The sequence below is a fragment of the Sander lucioperca genome, chromosome 24 (assembly GCF_008315115.2).
Source record: "Sander lucioperca isolate FBNREF2018 chromosome 24, SLUC_FBN_1.2, whole genome shotgun sequence".
In the NCBI taxonomy this organism is placed as follows: domain Eukaryota; kingdom Metazoa; phylum Chordata; class Actinopteri; order Perciformes; family Percidae; genus Sander; species Sander lucioperca.
This window is the reverse complement of record NC_050196.1, coordinates 9,533,592-9,561,362: the sequence shown is the minus strand read 5'-3', so window position 1 is coordinate 9,561,362 and position 27,771 is coordinate 9,533,592. Positions and strand designations below refer to the sequence as shown.

The 27,771-nt window shown below is 44.1% G+C and overlaps 1 protein-coding gene across 3 annotated transcripts in view; it reads left to right on the top strand.

Moving 5' to 3' along the window:
• The window catches only part of pard3ba (par-3 family cell polarity regulator beta a), a 143,360-nt gene that overhangs the window by 45,885 nt on the left and 69,704 nt on the right, over positions 1–27,771 (top strand). For all 3 annotated transcript variants that reach the window (XM_035998616.1, XM_031291945.2, XM_035998617.1), the window contains 9 exons: positions 743–1,215; positions 3,187–3,326; positions 3,590–3,718; positions 11,646–11,831; positions 14,582–14,743; positions 16,347–16,433; positions 21,921–22,053; positions 23,433–23,568; positions 24,302–24,411. In XM_035998616.1, coding sequence (XP_035854509.1) covers positions 743–1,215; positions 3,187–3,326; positions 3,590–3,718; positions 11,646–11,831; positions 14,582–14,743; positions 16,347–16,433; positions 21,921–22,053; positions 23,433–23,568; positions 24,302–24,411 — 1,556 coding nt within the window. The remainder of the gene's footprint in view (positions 1–742; positions 1,216–3,186; positions 3,327–3,589; positions 3,719–11,645; positions 11,832–14,581; positions 14,744–16,346; positions 16,434–21,920; positions 22,054–23,432; positions 23,569–24,301; positions 24,412–27,771) is intronic.

Here is a 27,771-nt window from a genome sequence, read left to right as displayed (position 1 = left end):
CATGATTAGGAGCTAAAAAAAACCCCCACCCAAATAAAAGTAAAAGTGTGTGTGTGTGTGTGTGTGTGTGTGTGTGTGTGTGTGTACCTCACCCACCACTCATTTGCTCCCTTTTATCAGCCAAAGACAAATCCTTCTCATTCTCTGCCTTTCCTATCTCACCACCACATCTCCTCTCACAAAAGATTGTATGTGTATGTTTCTCTTTCTTTCCCCTATTATCTTCCTCTTTCCAGCACACACGCACCTACAACCTCCCGTCCCCATTCTTTCTCTATTGTAGCCGTCCAATCTGTGGTGGAGCTGAATAGGTCCATTTAACTGCATCCCACTGTGTTGTCTGTGATGTGTGAATGTTGTGCTGATAGTAGTCCATTAAAACTGCGATAGGAGCCTGCTGTCGGGGTCTTCTCCATCTGACAGGGGCCACAGTGTCCCAAACCAGCTGGAAGAGTCACTCCATGCTGGATCCAAATTGAAATACAGCTCCATTAACGATGCACAAGCCTCATTCACCCTCCTCGTTCTCTGATTTCCAATTGTCTTGTGTTCTCCTTCTGTGTTCTGCTTGACTGCTTTTGCTGTTGTACAATTTTGTAGTGTTCCACAAGGCAAATTGGCTCACTGGTCATCTTATAATTTGACTGAACACAGCTGAGTCAGATGTGCTCATCTGCGATTTCACTATGACATAAAATAACAAAAATGTCAATATTGCTCAATTTTCCTTTTCTTTTCCTAGGTCACAGGAAGTGTTCCGCCGGGCCATGACCACGTCCTCGGTGCGTCTAGAGGTCCTTCCCCAGGCCAACAAGCCGCGCTACGAGAAGAGCCTGATAGGGCAGCTTTTCACTAGCGACGGCAAAGACTCTTCTGCAAAAGCAAAGAGTCCGATGGTGGCCCGCGCTAAAATCAACTCCCAACCAGAACCCCAAAAAGATACCAAACTGAACACCAAACTAGAAGTAAGGCGACCGGACACGCGTGCCAAGACCCCAGAGCCAGCTGCGGTAAACCCATCACCAGCGGAGCTTCAGCGTGTGCACGGCTCCCTGGAGACAGTCTCTCCCACACCTCCAGCCAGGGCGGCGAGCTCCTCCCCAACTCCCAGGCCCCGAAGCCAGAGCCCCCTGGCCAGTAAAAGCCCTGCTCCTGGCATGGCCAGCCTTTCCAGCAAAAAGGGCGGCAAGAAGATCAAAATTGACCTGAAGAAAGGTAAATGTGCAGTCGATTACCATTTCATTTTCTCTTATACTCATCATGACTACTCCTTAACGGGAGGACGACTGCATTACAAACTGTGGGTGTGGACGTTCATTTTAATTTGATTATTCAGTCCCTGGTTAGTCCCCCTAAATGTATGAACATGCACTATGAAATTCATTGTGATTGAGAATGAATACTTTACACGTTACATTTAGTAACATATTGTCATTTGTTTTTTTTTATGATGTCTCTTAATTTGTCTTCTGTCACCGGTTAATGATTGTTAGGGCTGAAAGTTGGAGAATTTGCCCTTTTTGAGTTTCTAAGTAACAACACAACAATAATCTTTGTGTAATGCGGGGTCGTTTTAAGGACATTCATGCTTATTTATAGTTATCTTCCAGGTGGCTTTTTCTGCTGTAATGCTGATTTGGAAGTCCTGGATGTTAATGTTTATTCAGATAAAGAAATAGTGCCGTATAAAACTCTGGACCACTGAAATCAGTTTAGTCCGTAACTTTCAATCGTAAAGATATTTTTTTTTGTCTTGCATACATACTGTTTAGTTGTTTTGCTTTTAGATTTTAACCCTTCCCACTTAACTCTTCCCAGCTGCCTTATCTGTTATCCCTCTAAAACACATCAGTGCTGGAGCGCTGATGTGTTGATAGCACTGGAATAGGTTTGTACGACTGTGAATGGGCTCTGGTCTTGCAACCTATAGTGTTACGTGGGCATTGAAAGGATATCTGTAATTGGGCTGCATGCACACACTTGCTACAGGTACCCAGAGAAAGGCAAGAAGATATCCAGATGAAAGGATAAAAGAAATTGGGCTCCACACTCTCCAGCTCCAGCTCAAAGCCTTACACAGCCGTGAGGCTGTTTTGTTGGTTTCTTTCTCTTCCCAGCACCTTTTTATCCTTCCCATTTTCTTCTCCTTTTCCATCCAACCCTGTCTCGTTCTATCCCTTTCACCTGATGCAAGATCAGAGGAGCAGGACATATTATGGGATTTCTAACACCCTCTCCCTAGGCAACAGGCTCTTTCTCTCTGTGATTGACAGGCGGTGAGGTTTAGGTGCGCTAATGTAGGGCAGGCAGAGGCTTAGCTTGGAGACCAGATAGCATCGCTCACCGCCTTTAGTATGCCACGCCGGCTTTGCTTTTCCTGCACACACACACACACACACACACACACACAGAGCGTGGCACATTTCACTCATGGCTTGGGGCTTGCGAGGCCGTGAAAAAGGGAGAGGGTGGAGGCTCTCGGGGTTGATGGCTCGTGTGTGTGTGTGGCCTTCGAAACACACACACACACACACACACACACACACACACACACACACACACACACACACACACATATACACACACACAAACAAACACAAATGTATCCACACAGATAAACATGGGCTCACACCCACAAGGAAAATCTTTGTGGAAATCACATTGCATCCTCAGGGAGAGAAGCTAGAGAAGGAAATAATATCTTTCAGGTTCTTCTCTCTCTCTCTCTCTCTCTCTCTCTCTCTCTCTCTCTCTCTCTCTCTCTCTCTCTCTCTCTCTCTCTCTCTCTCTCTCTCTCTCTCCTCGCTTCGCCCCCACCTTCCTTCTATCTTCTCCCTCTACCTCCCTTCATCAGCCACCGTTCAGCCTGCTCACACGTGAAATTAAAGGCAGAGTCTGTCTAATCCGGCTAGGAGAGAAGCCTTCTCCTGGCGGCTCAGAGGCTGAGCCAGGCAACAAACCCCCCAGAGGAAAACAGGCACTTAAACAGTTGTCAATGTGGAGGAAAATGCTTAAACTGCAGGACAGACTAGGAAGAGAGAAGGAAAACTCTGGCGAGTGGAGAAGTACAAAAGTGACAGAGCAGGGGGACGAGAGGGATAATTAAAGTCATATGTCATCAGTTTAAGTCTCGCCTGATTGATGTCTTTAATGCACAACGTGACGCAGGCTGCTTTGTTCCCGCAGGCGCAGAGGGTCTGGGCTTCACCGTGGTAACCCGGGACTCCTCGGTCCACGGACCAGGACCAATCCTGGTGAAGAACATCCTGCCGCGCGGCGCAGCGATCAAAGATGGCCGCCTGCAGCCTGGAGACCGCGTCCTGGAGGTAAGACAAACCTCAGCCTGTTGATCTTCCACAGAGCAGAAAACCAGCAGTCGCAACAGTAGCCTCTGTTAGCAGTAACTGGAACCTCATCATTAGTGGCATGAAACTGCACTTTCCTGAGGAAATGTCCATGTTTTAGGATGACCTTATCCAGAAATCATAATAATAATACACTTTGCTTTAATATACTGTGTGTGGGTGTGTGTGTTTTCTCTTTGTGTGTGTGTATGTGTGTGTGTGTGTGTGTGTGTGTGTGTGTGTAGGTGAACGGAGTAGATATGACAGGCCGTAGCCAGGAGGAACTCGTTGCCATGCTGCGCAGCACCAGGCAGGGAGAGAGTGTGTGTGTGGTTGTGGCACGGCAGGAGGACATCTTCCTGCCTCGGGAACTGGTAAGTGCGAACGCACAAAAAACCCGGCATCCATGTCCTCGCTGAACCGTCACACTGTGTCCCCTCTCTCTCTTGCTCTATTGGTCCATCAGTCATTTCTGCTGATGGGTTGTCTTTCCTGGTGCTCTTCACTGTTCTCTTTTTCTGTCTCCTCCTCTTCACCTTTTCCTTGGCATTGTGTCATTTGTTTTCCTTTTTCTCTCTCAAGGGAGCTAACCTCCTTTACGTTGATGCCCCTTTGCCTATAACCACCACACATGGACACACACAAACACACCCAGAGCACGCTCCGGCCTTCCTGTCCCACTATGGTTTGTTGACACAGCGATGCCAGAGGAAGTCACACACACAAGCCAGGAAACGCGTGAGCATGTCCGCGCATATCGACACGACGCGGGTGTTAAGTGACCGTTTACCTGCGGCGGCTGACGGGGTCAGAGGTTCGCGTCAGGGCTATGAAACTGACACAGTTTGACTGTCACTGGGGACATTTTATCAATAAACACACACTTTTAAACAAATATACGCACAGACAGGTGGGCCCCTTGAAAGTCAGCCGCTCTCTGCAAAAGATGTTTTCGCCCGTGCGCTTCTATTCTCTCCCCTCCGTCCTCGGTGGTTATTCTGATTATTCCCTTTCCGTTACTTCAAAGAGCTCTAAAAAAGACGCGCAGGGCTTTGTAGTGACTGATGCATATTCACACCTAGAGGGACTGCACACCCATACACACTCCTTAACACCTAGTCCTTGATAAAAACTTGAACACAAGTTCTCTCTCTCTCTCTCTCTCTCTCTCTCTCTCACATATACACACACACACACACACACACACACACACACACACACACACACACACACACACACACACACACACACACACACACACACACACACACACGCATGCATGCACAGACAAACACATCATGCAATCTTTAAACAGCCAAGTTACTGCTTCCGAAAATAGTTTGCCCTCATTAATGGCCCAGCAGTCTTGGCATAACAAGTGCACTTTGAAGAGCCTATATAGTCTTCATCTAACACTTGCTTGTATTTGGGCATTAGAGATTTTAAGAGGCGGGGTGTGGGGTGGCGGGGGTGGTGGTGGTGGGGTGAAAAGGCAGAATGAGAGAGAGCCTTTACTCCTGTCTCTGTCGCGGCTGTTGAAGTTGTGGGTGCCCCGTGAGATCTGGCCCTTATCTCCAGCACAGTCCTCAACCTCAAAGACGGTTTGATGTCCCCTAAGTGCGCGCACACACACACACACACACACACACACACACACACACACACACACACACACACAGGCACTCTAGAGGTTCTGCGTCATTGAATTTAGATGTGCAGACCCTTTTAAAAAGCAAAGGATTGCATAAATACACAGATGCAGAAACTACCACGGAGAAACTGTCATTAAAGTTAAGTTAAGTTTGTCATTAAAAGTAGGCAAAGAGCGCGTGCAAACACAAGCACATACAGTACTTGACAACAAGCAAACTCAACAAAGGAAAAATGCAGCTTCACGACTGGAAAAAAAAAATATAATAAATCCCCACCTTTCCAAAATCTACACCCTACTGCAAAATACAAAACAAGATATAATGGTTTTCCTCCTTCTTTCTCCGCCCCTGCAGGGTTTTAATTGCTCGACTCCTCGTCTCCTACTATCAAGTAGTAAATAAAAGTAGTGCATATTTACAGGCGCGCTAGCAAGGAGTGCCTCGCGACGGTTCAGTCGCACAAAAGATGCAATGATGATGGAGACATATTGAGTTGACGTGGCCATCTGCTTCTCCAGTTGTACGAAAACACTGGTGCGTCGGTGTCTGTCTGCGTGTCTGGCTAATGCCGCGATCTATTTACCTTAGAACTCGGAAGCCGGAGCTGGGAATGACGTCATACCCGAGTTGAATGTGTTCCATTTAAAAGTCGGATTTTCATTGTTTTCATTAGCTCTAGCCCGGTTAGCTATTGTTAGCAATACCAGTTGATAACAACGCATTATGCCGTTTTTTGTGCATGCAAACAACAACAGTAACAACAAGCCCACCGATAGAAGTTGAACATGCCTGTGTGAACGACTGATTTAGTGATGAATCTCCAATATCAGCTTACAGGAACAATTTTTTCTGATGGAAGGCATTCACATGATACTATATGTTTGCTTTATTTTAATTTTTAAAACAAAGTATGTGATTAGATATCTAGGAGCATCTGAGCTCGGAGATCTGAGAGAAGGTTAACCATAGTCCTCATAAATCGACCGGAGTTTAAAATGCCAACACAAAGGAAGCCCAAGGCAAACGGATATCCGTCCTAAATGAGTGCAATCCGGCGGAATTTCCGTCGACAACGGAGCAATCCATGCTCCGTGGAAGTGGAACGTCAAGGATATAGATAGACTAGCATGGACATGACAAAGACTTCAGGGAAAGTGTCAGTCACAGACACAGAGCAGTATCCAAATTAATAAATCCAACTGTCTGACCAAACCTGGCACCCAAATAAATAAGTCCAAGGAAGTCAGCTTTCACAGCTGAGCAGTAGCCTATTTGTAAAATGCAGACACATTTGCACTGTAAAGAAATCAACCTGTGATCCCGCTACTGAGCCTGCTCTCTCTCAGTGCTGTCACCTCTGCCGGCTACAGCATCTTATATCTCTTTACCCCAACAATTGTGCCAGTCTTGCCTCTAATCATGGCAGTTTGTAGGGGAGACATGTCATTATTTACCAGTTGCATGCAAACAGGGCTTTTACAGAGACCCACTATTTAACTGGTCACGGCCTGTTGACCATTGAAACACAACTGTGTAAAATCCACTTGTTCTTTTTTCTTCATTAGTTTTTAATTGAAAGAAGCAGAGTAGCTCCAAAGGTTATTATAAGATCCCTCACTTAAAGGTTTGAAAGAAAAACCAACCAACCAAACAAACAAGCGAGTCTGTGAGGCTGTGCTGCTGAGGCATACTGTAGCAGTGCACGGCAATATGCTGACTCTTACAATGTACAAATAACATGCCGATGTTTGGCAGGTATAATGTTTACTGTGGTCCCCATTTAGTCAGCCTGCTGGCATTTGCTGATTAGCACTAAACACAGAGTACAACTGCGGCTGATGGGAATGTCATTAGTTTTGCAGGTATTTGGTCATATAAAAAGACTGCTGAAATTTTGACCTGAAAACAAAACTTTAATCCTAATTCGTCACATACTCACAGTACAATGTAGTGAAATTCAATTAGTGCATTTAACCCATCCTAAGTATGATGAGCAGTTGACAGCTATACATACAGCGTCCGGGGAGCAACTTGGAGGTTCGGTGTCTTGCTCAGAGACACTTTGACATGTGGCTGAAAAAGAGCCTGGGATCGAACCGTCCAATCTTGTCGTTAGGGGGCGACCACGCTACCAAGATGATTATGAAAAGTCAGAACCAAATTCATTGCAATTCATCCTAAGGGGGACATGAATGTGTGCACTAAAACTTGGCAATGCATCCAAAATTGATCTGCATATTTCAGTCGGGACCAAAGTAGTGAGCCAACATTTCCATCCCTTGAGTTCTGTCGCTAGCGTGGCTAAAAATAAGTGCTGGGGGGGGAGTCTCCACTGAGGCTACATGTGTTGCACTCATATCAGTAGAAATACACTCAATAATGCTAATACTTGTCTGTGGGATGCAGGGAGATTAGAGGTCAGCTCAGCTAAACAGCAGCAACCCTGGAGCTGGTCAGGGGTCAGTGTTTTGCCGAAGGACACTTCAGCAGAACAAACACTTGCTGACACAGCATTTTGAAGCGGGGTCATCTGCTTAAAAGGCTGCTTTTTGTCCCCACTGCCCCATCCTGCTGCCAACCTACAAGATTTATATTCTCCACTCCAGCATTCATACAGTCGTTTTCATCTCCCTTGTACAAGCAAAGTAGACTCTTAAAAGAGCTAGCGGAACTGCTGATTGATTAGTTTCAATAGAAAGGGTATTGATGTTCCACGAGAAGCGTGGGGTTCTGTGAAAGCTCTCGGCAGTGCTGGAAGGGAACAATGGTCTCTTTCAGTCAAAAGAATAACAGCAAAGCCGTGCGAATTAGCCTCTTCATTAGGATACAAAAGGACGCTGGTTTTCTACCCCGTCTCCTGTACTCTCACGCACCCTCCAAGTAATTAAAAAGTGATAACTTCTAATCACAGTTTTGGTCCTGTCAGCATTTCCGCATCTCCGACGCTCGCCGCTCTCATTATATCATGGGGCCTCGTTTTGTTTCAGGGCGGAGATTAGAGAGAGTTTCTAGGGGGTATTTGGCGGTAGTGCGATACGGTATGTGTGCATTTGTGCGAGTGAAAGTGTGTATGTAGCAGAATTGTGAGTTTGCCAAGGACAGGATGGAGGGGTCACTCTGCACATGGTCGACCCTCAGTTGCCGGCAAGCCTAGGCCATTTCACAGGAAGATGGGGTCGTCAGGCAGCTTGTCCTCCCTGTCGTCTATCCCGTTCTACCTTTTTTCTCTCTTTCTGTCTTAGAGCTGAAGCTCTTCTTTTACTCTTTTCGTTATCCCATCCCCCCTTCTCCAACACACCCGAATTATCCCTCTATCAGTCATTTCACTTTCCTTTCTCTTTGTTGTGAGCTAAAGGTGTAAAGCGAAGGAGAGGCAGACATTAAGGCGATTAATTGGGAGCTCCGTCGTTGCCGCCGAGCGCGGCGAGATCTCATCTTAATTGAATGTCGCTCTCACCGCTAATCCTACTGCTTTGAAACCCCCCATTTAGGAATCCTCAGCGACAAAAGGCTCTGTGTGTAATCGGTGTGTACCCCCCCCCCCCCCCCCCTTGCCTTCCACCCGGGGGTAAGAAAAAAAGCTCCCTTTTGTCTCCTCATTTGGGTGCTGAAGAGGGTGGTCTCTCTCCTGGCTAAAAGCTTGTTAAAGAGCCATTGCTCAGGGCTAATAGTGGAGGAAGGAGGGGGGGGGGGTCGCAGAGTGGAGCCGAGCGGTCTCAGCCACCCTGGGGAGGCAATCTGCCCCCAAGTGAAAGGGCATTAAAGGGGATATTGGAGTGTGTGAAAGTGCATTTGGACCACCAGTGAGATCCACTTGGTTGTATAAATAGATTTAAGTGGGATACAATAAATAAATATGTTTAGTTTATGTGACTTCACATTTTTGTAACTTTTTCAATATATTGGTTTCTTTGCAGAGCCTGCTGTGCTCTGATCTGGCCACCTTCACCCTGTGTGTTATAGCAGCTAGATCACAGAGGTATTTAAAACCTCCCAGGTTGCCTTCTGAGTCTTCTCAAGTGTGTCTCCCGCAGGAAGTAGCGGATCGTCTTTGTAATTCCTCTGGTTTTGAGTAGCATCCCTCTGAAACGCCTTGTTGATAAAAATAAGCCCTGACTGAAAGTCTTGTACTGAAATAGAAAATAGATTCCAGGACTTTTGACAGGCTCGTTTTGCTTGATTTAACTTGTTCTCTTCGTATCAAGGAACTGAATACAATGATTATCAGGAGAGCCAAAGTTCTTCTGGAAAACTTGCACGAGTGTGATGTGGGAACTTGAAACCTGCAGCGTGCACACAGTACACAGAGAATGGACTTTTCAGTGAAGTAGGAGACATCTTGTGACTGATGAAAAGTATTTGCATATTCAGAGATTCTGGATTTTTAAATGAGGATGAGTATACATATCATTTTAAGAATTTGTACCCAGGTAATTGAACTTGCGGGAAAACCCATATCAGGCACACATTATTATTCAATAAGTATTCTGGAGGGGATCTTTAGATTTTTCTGAATTCAAATTTAATAGGTGTTTTGGGGAAAGTGTGGCAGTAGATGGATGGATGGCAGGAATTAGGGGGAGAGAGAGATACAGTAGGGATAGAAGGGCCTCCCCATAGTTATTTTATACGTTTATTATTGTATAGTTTATTTACAGAATGATTTACAATTCAATGATGTGCACTGTTAAAACATGTGAGGTTGATTGATGTGTACTGCAAGTGTCCTCATTGGAGACTATCCTCAGGTGGAAAATTATAGCATTTGTTGTTCGTTGAAACCTAAAACTATTTTACCTGACCAGTGCCCTCTAGCAGCCCTGTGAATTACCACTTTTGCGTCGTTTCTTTAGGCTTGATGATGACAAAGGTTTCCTTAGTCAAACTTCATTTGACTCATCTTTGTAAAGGTGTTTTGTAAGGTACAGACAAATGATGTCGCCCTGTATGGAGTATCTGTCGGGCTCTAATGAATAGGCACTGAGCTGTCGTCTCTTTTAAATCCAAAGTGAGAGCAGGGACTTGGATCGCTGTGTTGCTGTACAGTAGCGTTCTTTACCCTGACACAGGCGACCGTCCAGGTTCAGCTCCTGTACCTTTGCTGGCTTGTGAGCTCCGACTCACACTTTTTGGAACTGAGCATCCCTCCCGGCCTAAAGGCTTTCACACGCTGCTGTTTTAATTAAGCACCTAGACGAAGCAGCACAGAGTAGTGCTGACAGAAGGGAGACCGCATTTTAGGGCTGGAGGATCACAGTGAGGTTGAGAGCGAGCTCCTAAAGTCATGAATTTCACAAAATGATACCGGGGGACATATTTGACTCCCACATCCTTGAACAATGCGCTGGGATGAAGGTGGAAACGTGAACATGGATTTCTGATTCAGTAGCAGGTGAGGTGCCTGATGTAAGGCTCCCGCAATCCTCATGTGGGTAGTCAGATCTTTAAAGCTGTGACAGCTGGTACGGCTGGTGTAATGTATATGCATATTCCTACAAGATTCACTTATTTTTTCTTCATTTTCTTGCTTTCTCGTTCTTGAGTGTCTGTTGTCTTTATTTTAGTTCCTGAACCGAATGAACCTCTGAGCTATTTACAGTCACAACCAGAGTAAGAAGAGCAGGAAAAAAAATATGTGTGATCACATGCACACACACACATCTCTTAACCTTCCATCCGCTTGGGAGTAAAGTGGTGCTGAGGCCCTCTTTTCCCCGGGTGGCTGAACCTGGCATTTCTTTCCTGCTCTACTTTTTGCCATCCCTAATGACAGACATTTCCCTTTTTCCCCTTTGTTGGCTTTTGTCTCTCTCCCCCATCTTGTATTTTGTTGCCGCCGCCACAGGCACTTTCTTACCATTAAATAGCAGTGGGTGAGTGGAGCGGGTGAGTGAAAGATGTAGCGAGAGACCTGTAGAAAGTAGAGATGGAACAAAGTAGAGAGGTTGAAGAGAAATTGAGAGGAGAGGCGCAGAAGGGAGAGATGTACAGTAAGATTGAGAGATTAGGATGAAATGTAAAGAGTGAGGAGGGGGAGTGTGAATGAGAGAAGCGGGTATACCTCAGGGATGGGTTATTACTTTTAAATGCTCCTCTGCGCCTCCATCCTCGGCCCTCCGCTTCTTTCCTCCCCCGTCCTCCCCCACAGTGCTCCAGGAGGACGTATGAAAAGGTTATTATGTTTCCTTTAGAAATCGCTCGCTCTCCGTCTGCACCTTTCATCTCCAAATGGAATAACCTCTCTACAGTAGCTTTCTTCTTATTCTCACTACTACCTTCATCTCTCTTTCCAGAACACAACACCTGCTCCTCTCGTCCTCTTTTCCTTTTTTCCCTCCCCGCAGCCCTCTTCCATCTGACTCTTTAATCTGTTTCTCTTCCCTTTTCTCTTTTCACTCCGTTTTCTGTCTGCTTTTTGGTGTCGAGTATAATCAGCTTGGTGTAAGAGCGTGCATTATCAGCCTGTGCATGAGATGTGGCGCTCCTACCTCAATTGCGAGTGATCATACACAGCACTCAATATGTAAAGTCGGTATTAGGTGTATGAACAGGCTCTTTCCTGTCTAGAACAGCAGCTTTTTACATAGCACTTCAAGGGAAATCTGAACTTGGGTAAAAGTCTTCATGTTTTCTTTTTTCTGTCTTTCAGAAAGGTGAAGAGGTCGGCAGTCTGGTGTTGGAGGACGGCAGGGAACAGCTGATGTACGAGATCCCTCTCAACGAATCGGGTTCGGCCGGCCTGGGGGTCAGCCTCAAGGGCAACAAGTCCAGAGAGACCGGAGAGGACCTGGGCATCTTCATCAAGTCCATCATCCATGGAGGGGCCGCTTACAAGGTAGAGAGGATCCTCATATGGTGTCTGCACCGGGTGCCACAGGGCCTTTAGCAGCCGTTTTTTGGAGGCCTTTTGCATCCCTCTGAGTGAAAAAAACAACAAAGTAAAGCAAAACATGTCACAAACCCAACCTGTTTAAAAGAGTACTACATTTGATCTAAAGGATAACTCTATTTATTTTAACATTTTACTTTTCTTTTTAAGTTTTGTCCATCCTTCCTTTCAGCAGTGGCAAACAAACATCCACAAATAAAATCTAAAGTATACATAGTATGGTATTTTAAGGCAAAAAATGCTACAACAGTGATCTTTTTACACATGGATGGAGACAAAATAAAATATGAACTGAATCTTGCAGATTGATGTTTGAAAATGTGTGAAACGTCTCATTCCTGTAGTTCGATATAAAGGTTTCTGTATAGAGCCAAAATGCCTCATTAAGTTTTTACCATCACAGAGGCAGTTTGGTGCTTTAAAGAGCTCCTTAAAAATACATCAAACGTGAGAAATGAGAAGCATTGCAGTAACATTTTGAGTGCTACACTGCTTTCTGTATTCAGAATACTTTATCTCTTCAGGAGTTCTTTGAGTTATAGTTTTATCCAGAACCACCAAGAAGCGTTCTTTGTGTGGGAAGCTTTGCAGGATCTTTTTTTTTATTTCTTTCACCTTGTTGTATTTGTCCACACTGTTTTCCCTTCTTTATGATGTCCTCTGTTGTTTTCTCTCCTCTCATCTTCACTTTGCGCTTCTCGCCTCGTCATCTCATTTCCTGTCTTTCTCCGAGGCCCGCCATCCCTGGACCTTTGACTCCCATTGACCCCAAGTCGCGGCCTCGTAACCCCAGCGCTGCGGCCGTCTTATCTTTATCACTCAGTACTCACTTCAAGTTGCAAGGGAACATCCCGTTTCAGCACTTCCTCCACTTGACTTCAATATCTGGCCCCTGGCATGTCACAACTCCTCGTGCCCCTCGTTGCTGCTGCCAGATCTGCATTGCACGTCGAGGAGGCACAGACAAGAGTGTGGCGTTGTAGATAAACGGCTGGTCTGGGATCAGGGCTGCTAGACAGCGGCTCCCCGAAGTGCCTTCAGAAGTAGTTTTCCGACAGCTGCCGATGCGGATAGCGCTCTGACAGAATGGCCTAGTAAGATCTCCGGCTGGCTGCGAAACAGGTTTCTGGGACAAGATACCACATAAGAGGAAGAAAGACATGTAGGAAGAGAGACGGCCAGTAGCGAGGGAGGGAGGAAACCCATTGAAAGAAGACAGCGGGTGTACGAGGGTGAGGGAAGGGAGGGTATATAAGAGGGGAGAAATGAGCGGTATCAAACAATAGAGAGATGGAAAGAGGCGGAATAAGAGGAGAAAGAGAAAATTGAAAAGTGGAGACACTCAGCAGGAACACAATACATGAGGGTGTGTGTGTGTGTGTGTGTGTGTGTGTGTGTGTCTCTCCTCCTCCTCCATGTTGATGCATGCTAATGAAAAGCAGCTAAGGGGCCTGATGAGACTTTGCGGTGCCAGGCCGGTACAGAGGAGGGAACCCGGGTGTCCCCTGAGTCACACACCGACACACACAGACACAATCACACAGCAGGCAAAACAGGGAGGAGATGAGGAAGAGTCATGGAGAGATCTAACCTATTTCCATTAAAGAGTTTTGGCTGCTGTCGTGGCCCGGGGCCTCAATTATATCAGAAAAATGTTCTTTGACTTTACTCTTGATCCTGTCATGCGATCGTATCAAAGAGTGTGCTAAAGAAAACAAATTAAAATTACATGTAGCGTGCTGCCGCTGCTTACTTGGGAGAGTGGAGATATTAATAGGGAATATCACAGACACCCGCTGATTTTGGCACAAACATACATTTTTGATGACTTTCTTGGATTTGATGCAGACGTGTGTGTGTGTGTGTGTGTGTGTAACGTGTGTGTGTGGTGCCATCCCAGTCTGCATTTAAGGTCAGTCCTGATGGTGCCTTGTTAATGAGATGGGGTCAAAGGCCAGTGCTGACCATAATGGACCAATCATGACCACACACACACTCACTCACTCACTCACTCACTCACTCTTTATTCTTCTTTTTTTTTTTAAATGTAGCCTTCTGCATTGCTTTTCACATTTGACCCCCCCCCCCCCTCTCTCTCTCTCTCGCCCTCACTTGCCCACTCTCTCCCTCCCTCTCCCTCCAGGGCACTATTCCGTGTTGCCTCTCTATGAGGCTGCTATTTAAAACACTTAGCAGTGATTTAGTGCCCACAGAGGCTATTCCATTAGCTGCTCTATGTATTTATCATGGCACTCCCGCTCTCAGTAGATTGCTAACTCTACAATTTTCTTGCCTTCCCCCTATCTTCCATTTTCTACTCCACTTTCCTTGTCTCTCTCTCTCTCTCTCTCTCTCTCTCTCTCTCTCTCTCTCTCTCTCTCTCTCTCACACACACACACACTTCACACCTCTCCCAATTTCTCTTCTCACTTAGAACTTTATTGGTGACCAGTCCTGTGTGTCTTATTTTATGTAAGATTTGCGCTCTGTACTCCCCAGCATTTTAATAAGACGTTCTTCAAAATGCCTGCATTTCCTGTGCGACTAGTTTAGATAAAATGAAACAGAAATCTGAAAATGTCCCTCCGTTTAATACTCCTCCCATTACCACCAACTGTATGTTTTACTGCTAATTCCCCTCATGCTAATTAGGTTAGCTGAATTGCAATGCTGATAACTTCACGGTCTCCCAACAGGACGGTCGCTTGAGCGTAAATGACCAGATGATAGCGGTAAACGGCGAGTCGCTGCTCGGACGCTCCAACCACGCTGCCATGGAGACGCTGAGACGCTCCATGTCGTACGAGGGGAACGCCAGGGGCACCATCCAGCTCGTCGTGCTCCGAGCACCCCGACAGGTACAGTGTTAGCCCACTCGAAACATTTCTGGAATATCATTTTCGAGAGGTGTATTCCACGTAGGCAAAGTTTTCTGAATGTAAAATGAGTGCATTTTACAACATGTTTCACATTTTGTTAGACTTCAACCTAGCTGGATTGAAAATCAGACTCTTCATTTTTGTGGAAAAACAACATTGACAGCAGCTACTGACATTTTGAGGTCATGAACGTGCTGAAGCTTGATTTCGGAAAGGCAGGTTTCTTACAGTTCTGCAGAAATCAATTAAGAGGGGGGAAAAAAAAGTATCTTGTTAATATTATCATAATACCATGTTAACACGTAATATTTAAAGTGTAGCATAGTGTCGTACTTGTGTTAAATGTTAACTTCCTTCCTTGTGACGTTTTGGTGGATGTGGGGCAACATGTTAGAATTTTTAGAGTTTGGTTGGATAGATTTGGTGAAACATGAAACATTTAGGGGATGCTTATGCATTATGAAATGCTCTGCTCAGCCTGATACGTTCAAAGATTAGTCGTACAGTAAGTAGCTACCAGAGTTTTGACAGCAGAATCAATGACACGTATCAGCCACATTAGGATCACTTCTCTGCCCTGTTATGATCATTTGAGGCCGACTGTAAAGATGCTCTGCTGTACGTACTGGAAGCAGCTGACCTACATGCGTGTCAGCAATATGAAAGAGACATCAGCCCAGTTCTTGCAGTAAGGATTAGAAATTCTGTTTCTGTTTCTCAGCGTAAACAGCGAGACATGATGAATACATGGGGCGACCTCTTGCTCGCCCGGTAGTATGTGCACCCCATGTAGGCTGAGTCCTTGGCAGCGGCCCGGATTTGAATCCGACCCGCGGCCCTTTGCTGCATGTCATCCCCTCTCTCTCCCTCCTTTCCTGTCCTATCTGCAGTATCTAATTAAAATGCAAATACATAATACAAGAATGAAAACATCCAAATAAAGACTGCCTTTTTGAAAAGTCTTACAGGTGGAGCACGCGGCATTTTATTTCGGCGCCCATGTTATCCAATCTGTCCGGCCACACCGGGTGCGTAGCGTCCGCATCGGCCCGCGCGCTGCAGCGATAGTTTCGGCGTCTCCTCTGTTTCTTGCGCGATACGCGAGCGTATGTGTCAAGCCAGGCAGGTAATCACATACAGGAAGACCACAGGGCAGCCGGACACTTTACCAGAACAAACACATTTCAGAATAAAAACAGCCAGGTTTATGGTGATTTTGGCTGTCTTGACTTCTCACAGTGAGACACGCGATCAGGCACACGGAGACAGAGACACACACACACACACACACACACACACACACACACACACACACACAGCCACATAGCCACATATAGGCTACAATTACCACAGTTTTCCCCATTCATCCTGTCTCTTTCTAGAGAGAGAGAGCGAGAGAGAGAGCCGTGACCGGCACGTAGAAATATGAGTCCGGTATGAATGGCTACGCGCACGATTAGGCACGTATCTACGCTACGCGACACTTAACGCGTGCAATGTGTTCCAGCTGTTAGTCACTGTCCACACTAGTTATTATCTACGTTTTTTCTCCAAATTGTTTTACTTCTTTTTTTTTCTACAGATGAGCAGTGCCAACCCCGCACCAAACACAGCTACAAATGGGTCCTCCACCCATCAACTGAACAACCATAAAGGCTCCAGCAATCAGGTACGAGTGAGTGACGCCTGCCACCAGCAGCAGCCTCCTCCACCCCACCGCTCCTCCTCCCTCCTCCCCACGCTGAGGAGGCGGGCGTCGGAGCCGCTGCCTCACAGCCACAGGCAGCGTTACACACAGAGGCCAGGGGAGACGCACACCAGATACACCTATGGTCATAGTCAAAGGGAGAGGCGTAGCGGTTACACATTTGGCCTCACACAACGAGATATTGAGCACAGTGATGATGATGGGGGGTACGCGCAAAAAGATGTGTACAGACCAGCTACGCGGAACGAGTTTGGGTTTGTCTCTCACAGCCAGACACTGAGCTGCTTCAACAGACCCACGGAGGGAAACCTAAACAGGGAACGCTACGACCATGGATACACACACGGCCACGCGCGTGGCCGAACGCTTGCAGACACGCAGGGCCACACCTCGCCCGATAACGCGCGCGTTCACACGTACGTTGACGCCCAGGGCAACACACACGTCCGCCGTGCCAGGCACACACGCAGCCGCACCCTGGACGCCGTCCACACCTCTCAGAGTAACAGTTACACTGAGAACATCAGGGCGATGGCAGGGCAGATGTACGGGGACCCACCCACACACAGCAGGATACCCACCCGCAGTCCCAACAGAAACACACACACATCTGCAGACAGATACCTAGACGCACACACGCATAACTACGCACACAACCGGGCTCTCACCAGACACCAACACCTCCAGCTCTCTGGAGGACTCTGACACACAGTGTGTGTGTGTGTGTGTGTGTGTGTGTGTGTGTGTGTGTGTGTGCGCGTGTGCGTGCATGTGTATACAGTATATGCAGGCTACTTTGCCAAATTTGCAATTATAATCATGATCTGAATTAAAATGTGTGAAAAAACATTGCACTTAATAGCTTGAAAATCTCTGTAAAGTTCTGAATAGTTCCTATGATGTTATATTTTCAAGGATATTATGAAGAAAAGAAATGCTACATTGTCCTCTTTTGCACCGAATTCGTGATGTCTAAATACAGTGCATTTTTATTGATCGATGGTGTGGAAGCGTATTAATCTGGCTGAAAGCTTCTCACTTCTCGCCAAGTCCACTAACTGTCACAGCATTAACTTTTAGCTCTCTTTTTAAAATATTACCCATAAACTCAATGCAATACTAAACTCTTCACTCTGTACAGCCTCCTTTCTGTCACATCAGTCTTAACTCACTTAAATTAGCGGTTATTTTTTCACATTTTCTCTTCAATCCACTGGGTTGACTACAGACTGTTAATCTGCTCATTCCTGTTTTGTCTATTTGTATAGAGTTTATGTTAACTTTTCTTTTTTTAATTTCCATACTTTTTCAAGGGAATGTACTCCTGCTTTTCTGTCTCACCCGCTTGTTTCTCCTCTGTTGAATAAAGCTAATCTGAAGCCTCCTGCATGCCTGTCTGTTTCTCTGTTGGGTCTTCACTGGCTGCTTGCTCCTTTGCACCTCTCCCTGTTTATTAAATGACATTTGGGTCCGTGTTCTCTCTGTTTTGGCCACAGTCTTTTTTTTTTTTCTCTTCAGCTTTTTCTTTATCCTTCGTTACTCACTCCACGCAGAAACCAGCACACGTTTTGATAAAAGTTGAACAACTGAAAATTCATTTTTTTAACCTACCACAACCACACCAAAAGTGTAGAGAATCACAGCAAGAGTCGCACCTTCACAGCCATAGAGTATATAGAACATATTCCAGGAATATCTAATGAAAAGTGACATAAGAGTAGACTCAGTATTCATGCATGCTCCATGTAGCTGTGAACACACTCCCTTTCAGATGTGATAAATGTGTTAAAAATCCGACTGCATGGAATGTGTTAACCTTTGCTTATTTTTACCTCTTTCTCTTTTGTGTGTTGAAGTGCTGTTGTAAAAAAGAACAAAAAAAAACAAACAACAAACAAGTCGTCTTAATGTGTCCCAAAAGAAATGTCCTCACTTTGGCAGTTTCTTTATTCCCTGATGGGAAACGTGTGAGCAACATTAGAATCAATCACAACGTCACACAAGAAGTTGTGTTCAAGTAATGCTTAAAAGCAGCGCAAATGGACAGACTGATGAAGACATCAAGCATGACAGACGGTGAAAAATAGCTGTTTTTTAGTTAAGTCTGTCTATTCAGCTCCACATTGAACCATGACTGATTATTTCAGACGCTTATAAAGATGTTTCACGGCCGTTAAAGCAGATGCTTAGCGATAATAGTGTGCAAGAGAGGGAGTAATAACTAGAGGGTTAGTGGGTGGACTGACATTGACCTGCCCATTGTGGCGTTTCCTTCTCACGAAAACACTGTGTGTGAGTGTGTGTGTGTGTGTGTGTGTGTGTGTGTGTGTGTGTGTGTCTGTGTCTGTGTCTGTGTGTGTTTCAGTTATCCAAGCCTGCAGATAAATGCTATCAAACCCAGTGCAAAGTTCAGTATATATCTGCATAGTCTCATCCCGAATCAGCCAGGGGCAGCGTGATAAAACAAACGCTCCCTAAAGCAACGCTCCCTGAGCCCCTAAGCTCTCGCTGTCTCTGTCTAGATCTTTCTTTCCATTCGGGATCTGTGTGATATGACCTTTAACCCTAATCAGAATACAATTACCTCATTTACCTTTTTATAAAAAACTGTTTTTGTTTTAAATACATCAATGCCGTTACCGTTTATTTCTTCTCGTCTTAGTGTTTCTCAACTATGTGGGAGTCTGACAGCGTATTGACATTGGCGTAAGAGATCCAGTTAGCATGCTGATGTTAGCATCGAGCTCAAAGTAGTTAGTTTAGAAAAGTGTAATGATATTGGCATAATTGCTGCTCCCATGCATGTTCTGCTGTATGATTAGCAGTTGGCGCATTTGAATATTGCTTGGTATATGAGCTCAACATCTGGCCACCATTAGCTCACACTAAAGACTATGAGCAGCTTGCTGTATACCAACCAATTCTTGAAAGAATAATTCCTTTTTCCTGATAGATTTGATTTCCTTTTCGCAGGCAAGAAGCCTTTTTATTTGCTTCCACACATGTTTGAAAGTCACATTTTATTTTTTTGGACAAGCGTTTAAAACATTTTCATAGACTTCTCTGGGAAATTTGATGATAACAGCTTGCCTCTTTTTGTCTTTCGCACTGATGGTCATACTGGAAGATTTCTGACTGCCACAGTAACGTCCCTCATGAAACAGAATTGGAACGCTAAACCGAAACTATTACTCTATTACTGTCAGTCATTTATTTGCATAGCACCTTTCATTCAGGTGAGTGTAGTTCAAAGTATCTAAAAGGTAACTGACAAACTAAAATATGAATAATATTAGAAATAGATATTAAAATGAAAGAGAAAAACCAACACCATTTCCTGTGTTTGATCCCTTTCTTTTGCCGTTTTGCTCTCCGTCCCGTGTCGAGTGATATGTGGGTGGGGTGGGTGACACAGTAGGATGAGGCAAGGCTAAGCCTCTCAGAAACCTATTGTATACAGCTGTAGGGACCCCCCCCTTTACTTATTGTTGTGGGATTAAAATATCTGACGGCCTGTCTGCCAGGCAGCTTTAAAAGCCTCAGGCAAGTCGTCCGTTTGTGGAGACGAATGGATGAATGGATGGATATGGGGCTATGATGTGCTTTAAGTGTCACTGGCACATGCAGAAGAGCTGTCAGAACTGTGTGTGCAAATGCATACGACACACTCATATATGTGCACAAAGTGATTGACAGCTATGATGTAGCGACATATTAACATGTATGGTAGGTACTAATGATACCCCAGGGACTCCACCACACTGTGGATACACCCCACCCAATGCTTTGATATGATGAAGATATCGGAACCCCTTTCATTATTCCAACAATTATATATTGTCACGCTTAAATAAGTGTATAGGTGTGTGTGTGTGTGTGAGAGACAGTGGTAACTTCCATCTCTTTGACCAGAAAAGGCTTCTTTCATCCTCCACCAGCACCGATTCCCACCAGTACTTCAAGTCCCTATCTCCATCAGTAGGGTGGGGGGTCCTTTGTAGTGCTGGGCTGTTCGATAACGTGCCTGTCACTGCTCTCAGGATTGTCACAATTACTGTGTTTCCAATTGTGCACATGAAGAGAGTCGCCATTTATTTTACAGTAACACAACGTTGAAGCCAGTTTTCAAAAGGACTGCCAAAGGCGATCTATATATATATATATATGTGTGTATATATATATATATATATATATATATATATATATATATATGTATATGTATATATGTATATGTATATGTATATGTATATATATATATATATATATATGTATATATATATATATATATATATATATATATATATATATATATATGTGTATATATATATATATATATATATATATATATATATATATATGTATATATATATATATGTATATATATATATATATGTATGTATATGTATATATATATATATATATATATATATATATATATATATATATATATATATATATGCTTTTCTTTGTAAGATGTTTTTATTCTTCTAATCCAAATCCACAGTCAACTTCCTCTATGTCGAATAGGAAAAGTAAAAAAGAAAAAAGAACTTGGCTGCCAAACGTTGAGTGATGCGTTGACATGCTCATATTCTGACATTATTCTCAGACACAAAATGTGCACAGATCACTTCCTCTTGCCAGTCCAAATAACAAAATAATATTCTGGCACATGGCTGTATGTATAATGTCTGACTTGGGAGAGCATTCGCCTGCTAAATGTCTTGCTGCCATTAAGCAAAGGGAACAGGTTTTTTTTTGTCTTAATGGATGACAAATTTCTTCCTCAATTATGATCAACTTGACTACTTTGTGATGTTTTGCTCATCACCCACGCTACCTGTCTATTCAAAACCCTCTGAGGATTGTTCTAAATCTGCTCATGTGTCCTCAAAGCTTTTTTTCCCACATCACCGTCTGAGATGGATCATAATTGATTGGTAGCAAGATGTGACTATTACAAAATGGATGTAAAATCCTCTTTTTTTTCCGCAGAGTAGGTGTATGTTGGACCAAACTGCAATTGTCTCTATCCCCAAGAACAGTCAAGATTCGTTTTTCCTTTGCTTTCATCAGAAGTGAATCTACCTGTAATATTAATGCAGAATAGATCCAGGATAAATAATGACAGTCTTTGACTGATACACTGCTTTAGATTCGACCGTTTTTGTAAGCATTGTTGGATTTGTAGCTGATATTTTTGTTTTATTCTGTATATACCAGCAGTGGACCACAATGGCTGACATGCGATAAACAAAAGGAATAAAAAAGACATTAGTCCTATCCTTCTGGGTAATTAGAGACATGACTTTAATCTTCTGATGTGCGAAGCAACATCATCAATTTTTCATGAGTGACAACCTAGGCTTGGATTTGGCACATATTTTTGCATATGAGCCCTTAATAACCATTCTCATCATCTCTCTTCATCTCTTTCTTTGTTGACAGGAGCCACGGGGCCACAGTGCATACCAGGGGCCCTCTGGGCCCTCGAGACCCCCGAACACAGAGCCCACTATGAACGGCGCAGGTCACGCTCCAAAGACGACCAACAACTATGCGTACGGCAACTCTGGAAGTGGTGAGCACGCAGCCACACACTCGACAAATCACCCTGTGCACAATATTTGCCCATTTGAACTGTCAGATAGTCAACATTAGGCTGTGAGTGTTTGTGTACTCCCGTTATCTGCGACTGAGTGTGTACACACAGTATGTTTGTCAGCCTGTGTGTGTGTGTGTGTATATGTGTGTGTGTGTATACGTGTGCGTGTGCTTACAGTATACATGCGTGTTTGCCATAGCTGCACAGCATGACACCCAGCCAAGACTCGTGGCATTGTTGCCTGTTGCAGCCACCCTGAGCATCTTCTAGCACTGCATTACAGAATTGTCATATATATTTCCCAGCTCTGTCCTTATGTCTCTTTCCAATCTCGCCTCTGCATATTTATAGCAGGAGAAAATCATTAACTATGTTTTTCCGAACCCGACGCTTGCTTTTCATGTGCAAACGATCTGACCTTGGAATCATTACGCTGATGAAACGGCTTCTAAGTGGGCCAGATTTGCATACAGGGTATTGTGCTGTTGTGTTAAACAAAAGAAGACTAAGAAACTGTTTTATATTCATTCTGTATCTCTCTTCCTTCGTCTCCGTCACCCCCTGGGATGCAGGGAGCTGGAGATGCTTTCCTCTGTCAGCTCTCCATCAGACTGGAGCGGCAGTTCAGTTACAGTCATTTTGTACAGGGCGGGGGGTGTGATGTAGGAAGAGTTGCGAGGAAGTTAGAAAGGGGCTTTGTGTGGAAGTGATTATTCTGTGTGTGTTTGTGTTTTATTTAAATGTGCATTGTGTATGGTATGTTTATTTATGTGAGTATGTGTGTTTTTGTAATCTACAGTATATGCTTATGCTTTCTAGATGTCTGACCTTGCTAAGATCTGTATTGATAGTATTCATCCTCAAATGAAAGACACACTGATTTTCATTGTGTCTTATGTCTGTGTAAGAGCCATGTTGTATTGTTGACAGTTTTTGGTATTTTATTCTCATTGCAAAGGTATTGTTCTATGAAATTTAAAATATGTAATATACATTGAATTTAGATAATTGGTCATGTTGCAAAAAATGCCAATGCATTAAGTCAGAAAAATTGTTGCTCCACATCCTGCTCCGTTGAAGCCAAGCTTACAGTCTGTATTTTTAACATAGACACTAAACAATACTCAGAAACACGCTTTCAGAATGTATTTAGCCCGTATTGCCTTCAGCACTGACATTAGAGTGAATCCAGTTCAGTTAAAAGCTTAAAGAAAATCACCCAAAAAGCTACTGAAAATCTGTTAAAATCAACAAAAGAATTGAACACCTTTTCTGTATTCCAAGTATTCTTTGGAAAACAAAATCAGTGTAGTCTTTTTTTTTTTAACCTGTTGGCTTGTTATGTTTCTCCTCAGCTCCGTATCCCGCTGCGGCCGCCAATGGCAGCTACAGTCACTACGGCAACGACGATGAGGAGTTTGAGGAAGGCTTCCCCCCGCCACCCTCCCCTGGCACTGTGGAAGAAATCAATAGATCCTTACCACGCCACAGGTACCCCACACATAGCACATACACATACACATATGCACGCACGCACGCACACACACACACACAATCTCCAGTACACTGCACCATCAGCACTCTTATTAAACTACACAAAGGGTAGAGTTATTATATTCTAATTCCACTCTTAATATAGGGCGCTGTTTATGAGATAAAGAAGAGCCATTACACTAAATATTACGAGGCTCATATGCATTATTTAGATTATACAGTCTAATTGCAATAGCCTATTTGCATTATGCATAAGTAATTATATCATAATAGAGTCAATTCTGTAGGAGTTTGAAGGCGTAGAAAGAGCTATGATACTTCTGCTAGTATCCTGCTGCTGTACAGGCTACTGCCGCACTGACAGCAGCAGCACACACCATAAAAGTAACAACAACTGTCTTCTGAATGAGTATGTTTGGAAATCTGCGTGTGTGCAGTATCTCATGTGGTCAGAATCTGAATCTGGCATCAATATACTCATTTCCCTGAAAGTTTAATAGAGACAGTACATGCTATTGTTTCACTGAATCATGCCATCTGGAGTGGAGGAAATTGAATGATCGGTTTGTTGTCTGTTGTGTGTGGATTTTAAATTTCATTTACTCATTCTTGTTTGGTTGATTATGAACCAACAAGTCCCTACAAGACCTTAGCACCGGGGCTGCGCCGGTTCAAGAGTGACTATTGATGAATTGATTGATTGACAGTAAATGTGACTGTTGTTTTGCAGTGAGGTTCAGATGCGGTCCAGAAGCGGCCCAGGAGCGGTCCCGGCAGCTTTCTATGCAGCCAACGACGACAACAGACCTCGCAACAGAGCATCCAAGAGCATGGACATGGGTGAGTGCTCACACACTCAAACCCTCTCATCAATGAAATAAGCTGCTGCTTTAGTTCTCACCAGATTGAATGCATTTTCTGGGGCAAAAAAACGTACAAACCATATTGTTGTCTCAACCCTCACAAACCAGCCAACCAACATAAGAGTTTAATTACGGAGCCAGACTACACACACACACACACACACACACACACACACACACACACACACACACTCACACAACCACAACAGCTATCACATGCCTCTTATCACTACATTTCTTTGTTGTGATATGTAGCCCTCTCCTATTATCCCTGGCCTGAGGGGAATTGACCCCCTGAACTCATAAACCCAGGGGCTTTTGCGTGTGTGTGTGTGTGTGTGTGTGTGTGAGAGAGAATGAAAGGCGTGAGGTTTCCAATCTCATGGCTTGCTGTGCGTGGAAGGTGAGAACGAAGGGGCTTATTTCCTCATATTAACCCCAAGCTGACCCCGTCTCTCCTTTCCTCTTTTTCTGTCTGTCCTTCCAGTCTACTTTCTTTATCTCTTATTTTTCCCTTTTTCGTACTTTCCTTCAATTTTCTTTGTCACCCCTGACTATTGGGATGTGGCCAGTGGTCTTTTTATTGCCATTTCTCAGCATTTCCTCCATCTTTGTTTATCTCTATTTTCCCTTTCAGCACTTTCTTTCTCAACCTAAAGCTGACGAGTTCACTGCTCTTGCTCTCTTCTATCCATCTCGCTTTCTTCTCTGCCTCACTCTGATATCCAATCGTGGTTCATTAGGTTCAGTGGATTGGCTTTCTTCCTGCGGCGCACGCCTCTGCCACCCAAGCTGATTGGCTTTCATTATGGACAAGGGCGGTCTGCACACGCAGCCACGCACACTCAAACACACTCTCTCTCTGCTCAATCCCACTGAGGACCCACTCCAATACCCACCTCTATCTGTCTCCCCTCTCTAGCTTCTATCTCCATCTCTGGCCATCCTCCATTTCAATCAGTTTTTTTGTTATCTCTCTGGTTCTATTCATCCCTTCCCTCTCCAAAGTGCTCAGGGCTGAAACAAAGTAGTTAGCAGAGCTCTGTGTGTGTATATATGTGAGTGTATGTGTGTGTGTGTGTGTGTGTACAGTACATGTGTAAAGATGGCAGGAGCTCTGAACACATACGACCTCAGATGCTGACCCTGTCCGCCTCTGGAGAGTTTCCCACATGTCAGTCTTTACGGTCACATGTATCTGAGCTTTAGCCGCACCACAGAGCAGGTTAGCTTTTATTAAACACCACTTGACAGAAGGAGGTGAGCTTCTTTTATTGACCCTGGATGCCTTAGCAAATAGTCTGTTGACTCAGAGCTTCCACTTACACACACACACACACACACGCACACACACACACACACACACACACACACACACACACACACACACACACACACACACACACACACACACACAGAAATCCACTCACACACCGCCTGCTGATGCAGTGAATAGTTGAGTCACTGACACTACAGCTGTACCACAAGTGCCTGGAAGCACCAGAAAGAAGAGTTTTCGCTCTCATTTGCATTGTATAACATAATTTTTAGAAGGTAAAATAAAACACTGTAACAGATAACGTAATCAAGCAAGTATGACAGAACGAACAATAATGGAAACCGATGCATTTATCAGTCTATGGTCTGGTTTGGATTGGCTTTGAGATGCTCAAAATGCATTCAAACATCAGACCTTTTACTAGGATGTGTATGGACTACACTTCCAAGCTAAGTTATTTGGTGTGCAATGACTCGGGTTGAATTAAAAGCATTAGTACTTTCACTATTCAAGACAGACTGAGACTGAGGTACAAAAGTGGAGTCAGTGAGTACGTTTACATGCACAGCGCATTGGAAATATGCGTCTCAATTGGGGGTTTTACCGCAGTTTTCGGCCTGTTTATGGCCCCTTGCCTGTTTATGGCTTACGGTCAGCTCTGTGCGTTGCTATGGTTGTTGTACACACAAACCAACTAGCCAACCGTTTGCAAGGATGAGGTGGAGATGCATGCCCACAAGAAAAGCCCACATCTCTGGTCGGAAGGAGAAACACACCTACTTTTAAATGAAAGACTTGGGTATCAACAGGTCAGGTTTTTGGATATGTGCAAACATCCCAACCGCAACCTTTTCAAGAAGGTGGTTGAAGGAATTAAAGAGGGAGGCTGTGTTGGCACAATCGAACAAGTCCACCACCGGTGCAAAACTTTGACAAAAGTCCTATTTTCCACGGTTACGTGTAAACGGGTATATTAGTGGAATATTCACTTTCCCTAGCCATGTAAGCAGTTTAGTCGGAATATTGCCTTCTTCGGAATAAGGGCAAAAACCGGAAGATTATGTGCATGTAAATGCAGTTAGGGCTGGGTACCGAATTCAGTACTTTTTAGGCACTGACCGAATTGCCTTTAAAGTATAGAGTATCGAAAAATACCTCGTCATTCAATACCTAATTTCAATACCTAAGGAGTAAATCTCATCACCGTCAGTAAGCATGCAGCATGCTTCTACCAAGATCTAACAATGTTTGTGATTGGCTGTCTAACGTTACACGTGTGTAATGTTGTAATTTGTTTTTGTTTTATAAAATTGGTATCGAAAAAAAGTATCATTTAAGAACCGCTCTCGAAGTCACGGTATTGGTATCGGTGTCGCTATTAAATATTTTTGAACAATACCCAGCCCAAAATGTAGTCATTGGATATAATGCAGGAGCAGCCCTCCTCTGGAACTTCAAGTCATTCATGCAATGACCCTCTTGCTCAGTTGGTAGCAAACAACCGAGGTAGTAACAAGGTCTTCAAATCCATCATTCTGTCGAGTTTCGCCAGTTCTGAATGATTGTGGCTTTTCTTCTCTTTCTGTGGCTTCTTCACAATAAATCTACAGAAGAGGGACCAAGTGGCGTAAGCACATTCCAGGCAAAAATACTTCACTGCGGGACACAAAGGAGGTCTGCACACTGTTAGGTTCCAAATAAATACTTTTTTTTCTCTTTTCAAGGCAACCTTTCGATCTACAAGATCTTCCTCGCCGCTTCTTCACAAAAACAGTTGATTGGTTGAGCGATTGCTTTTAAAGTAAAGCTGTGGTAGTAAGAAATGTTCAGTTTGCAATAGCAGTGACTTAATACAGGTCTGACACTGTGTGAGTGAACGGAGTAAACAGTGGGGCTGATACTGTAACAATGAGATTAAATTGCGCTGGATTACATGCATGCATCATTTTCTGTGAATCCCATTGAATGGCCTTTGTAGAAAAACTACCGACCATAAATATTATTATCATTACAATTATCAAAAATGGGTTTGATTTCATAAAAATCCCAAGGATTATG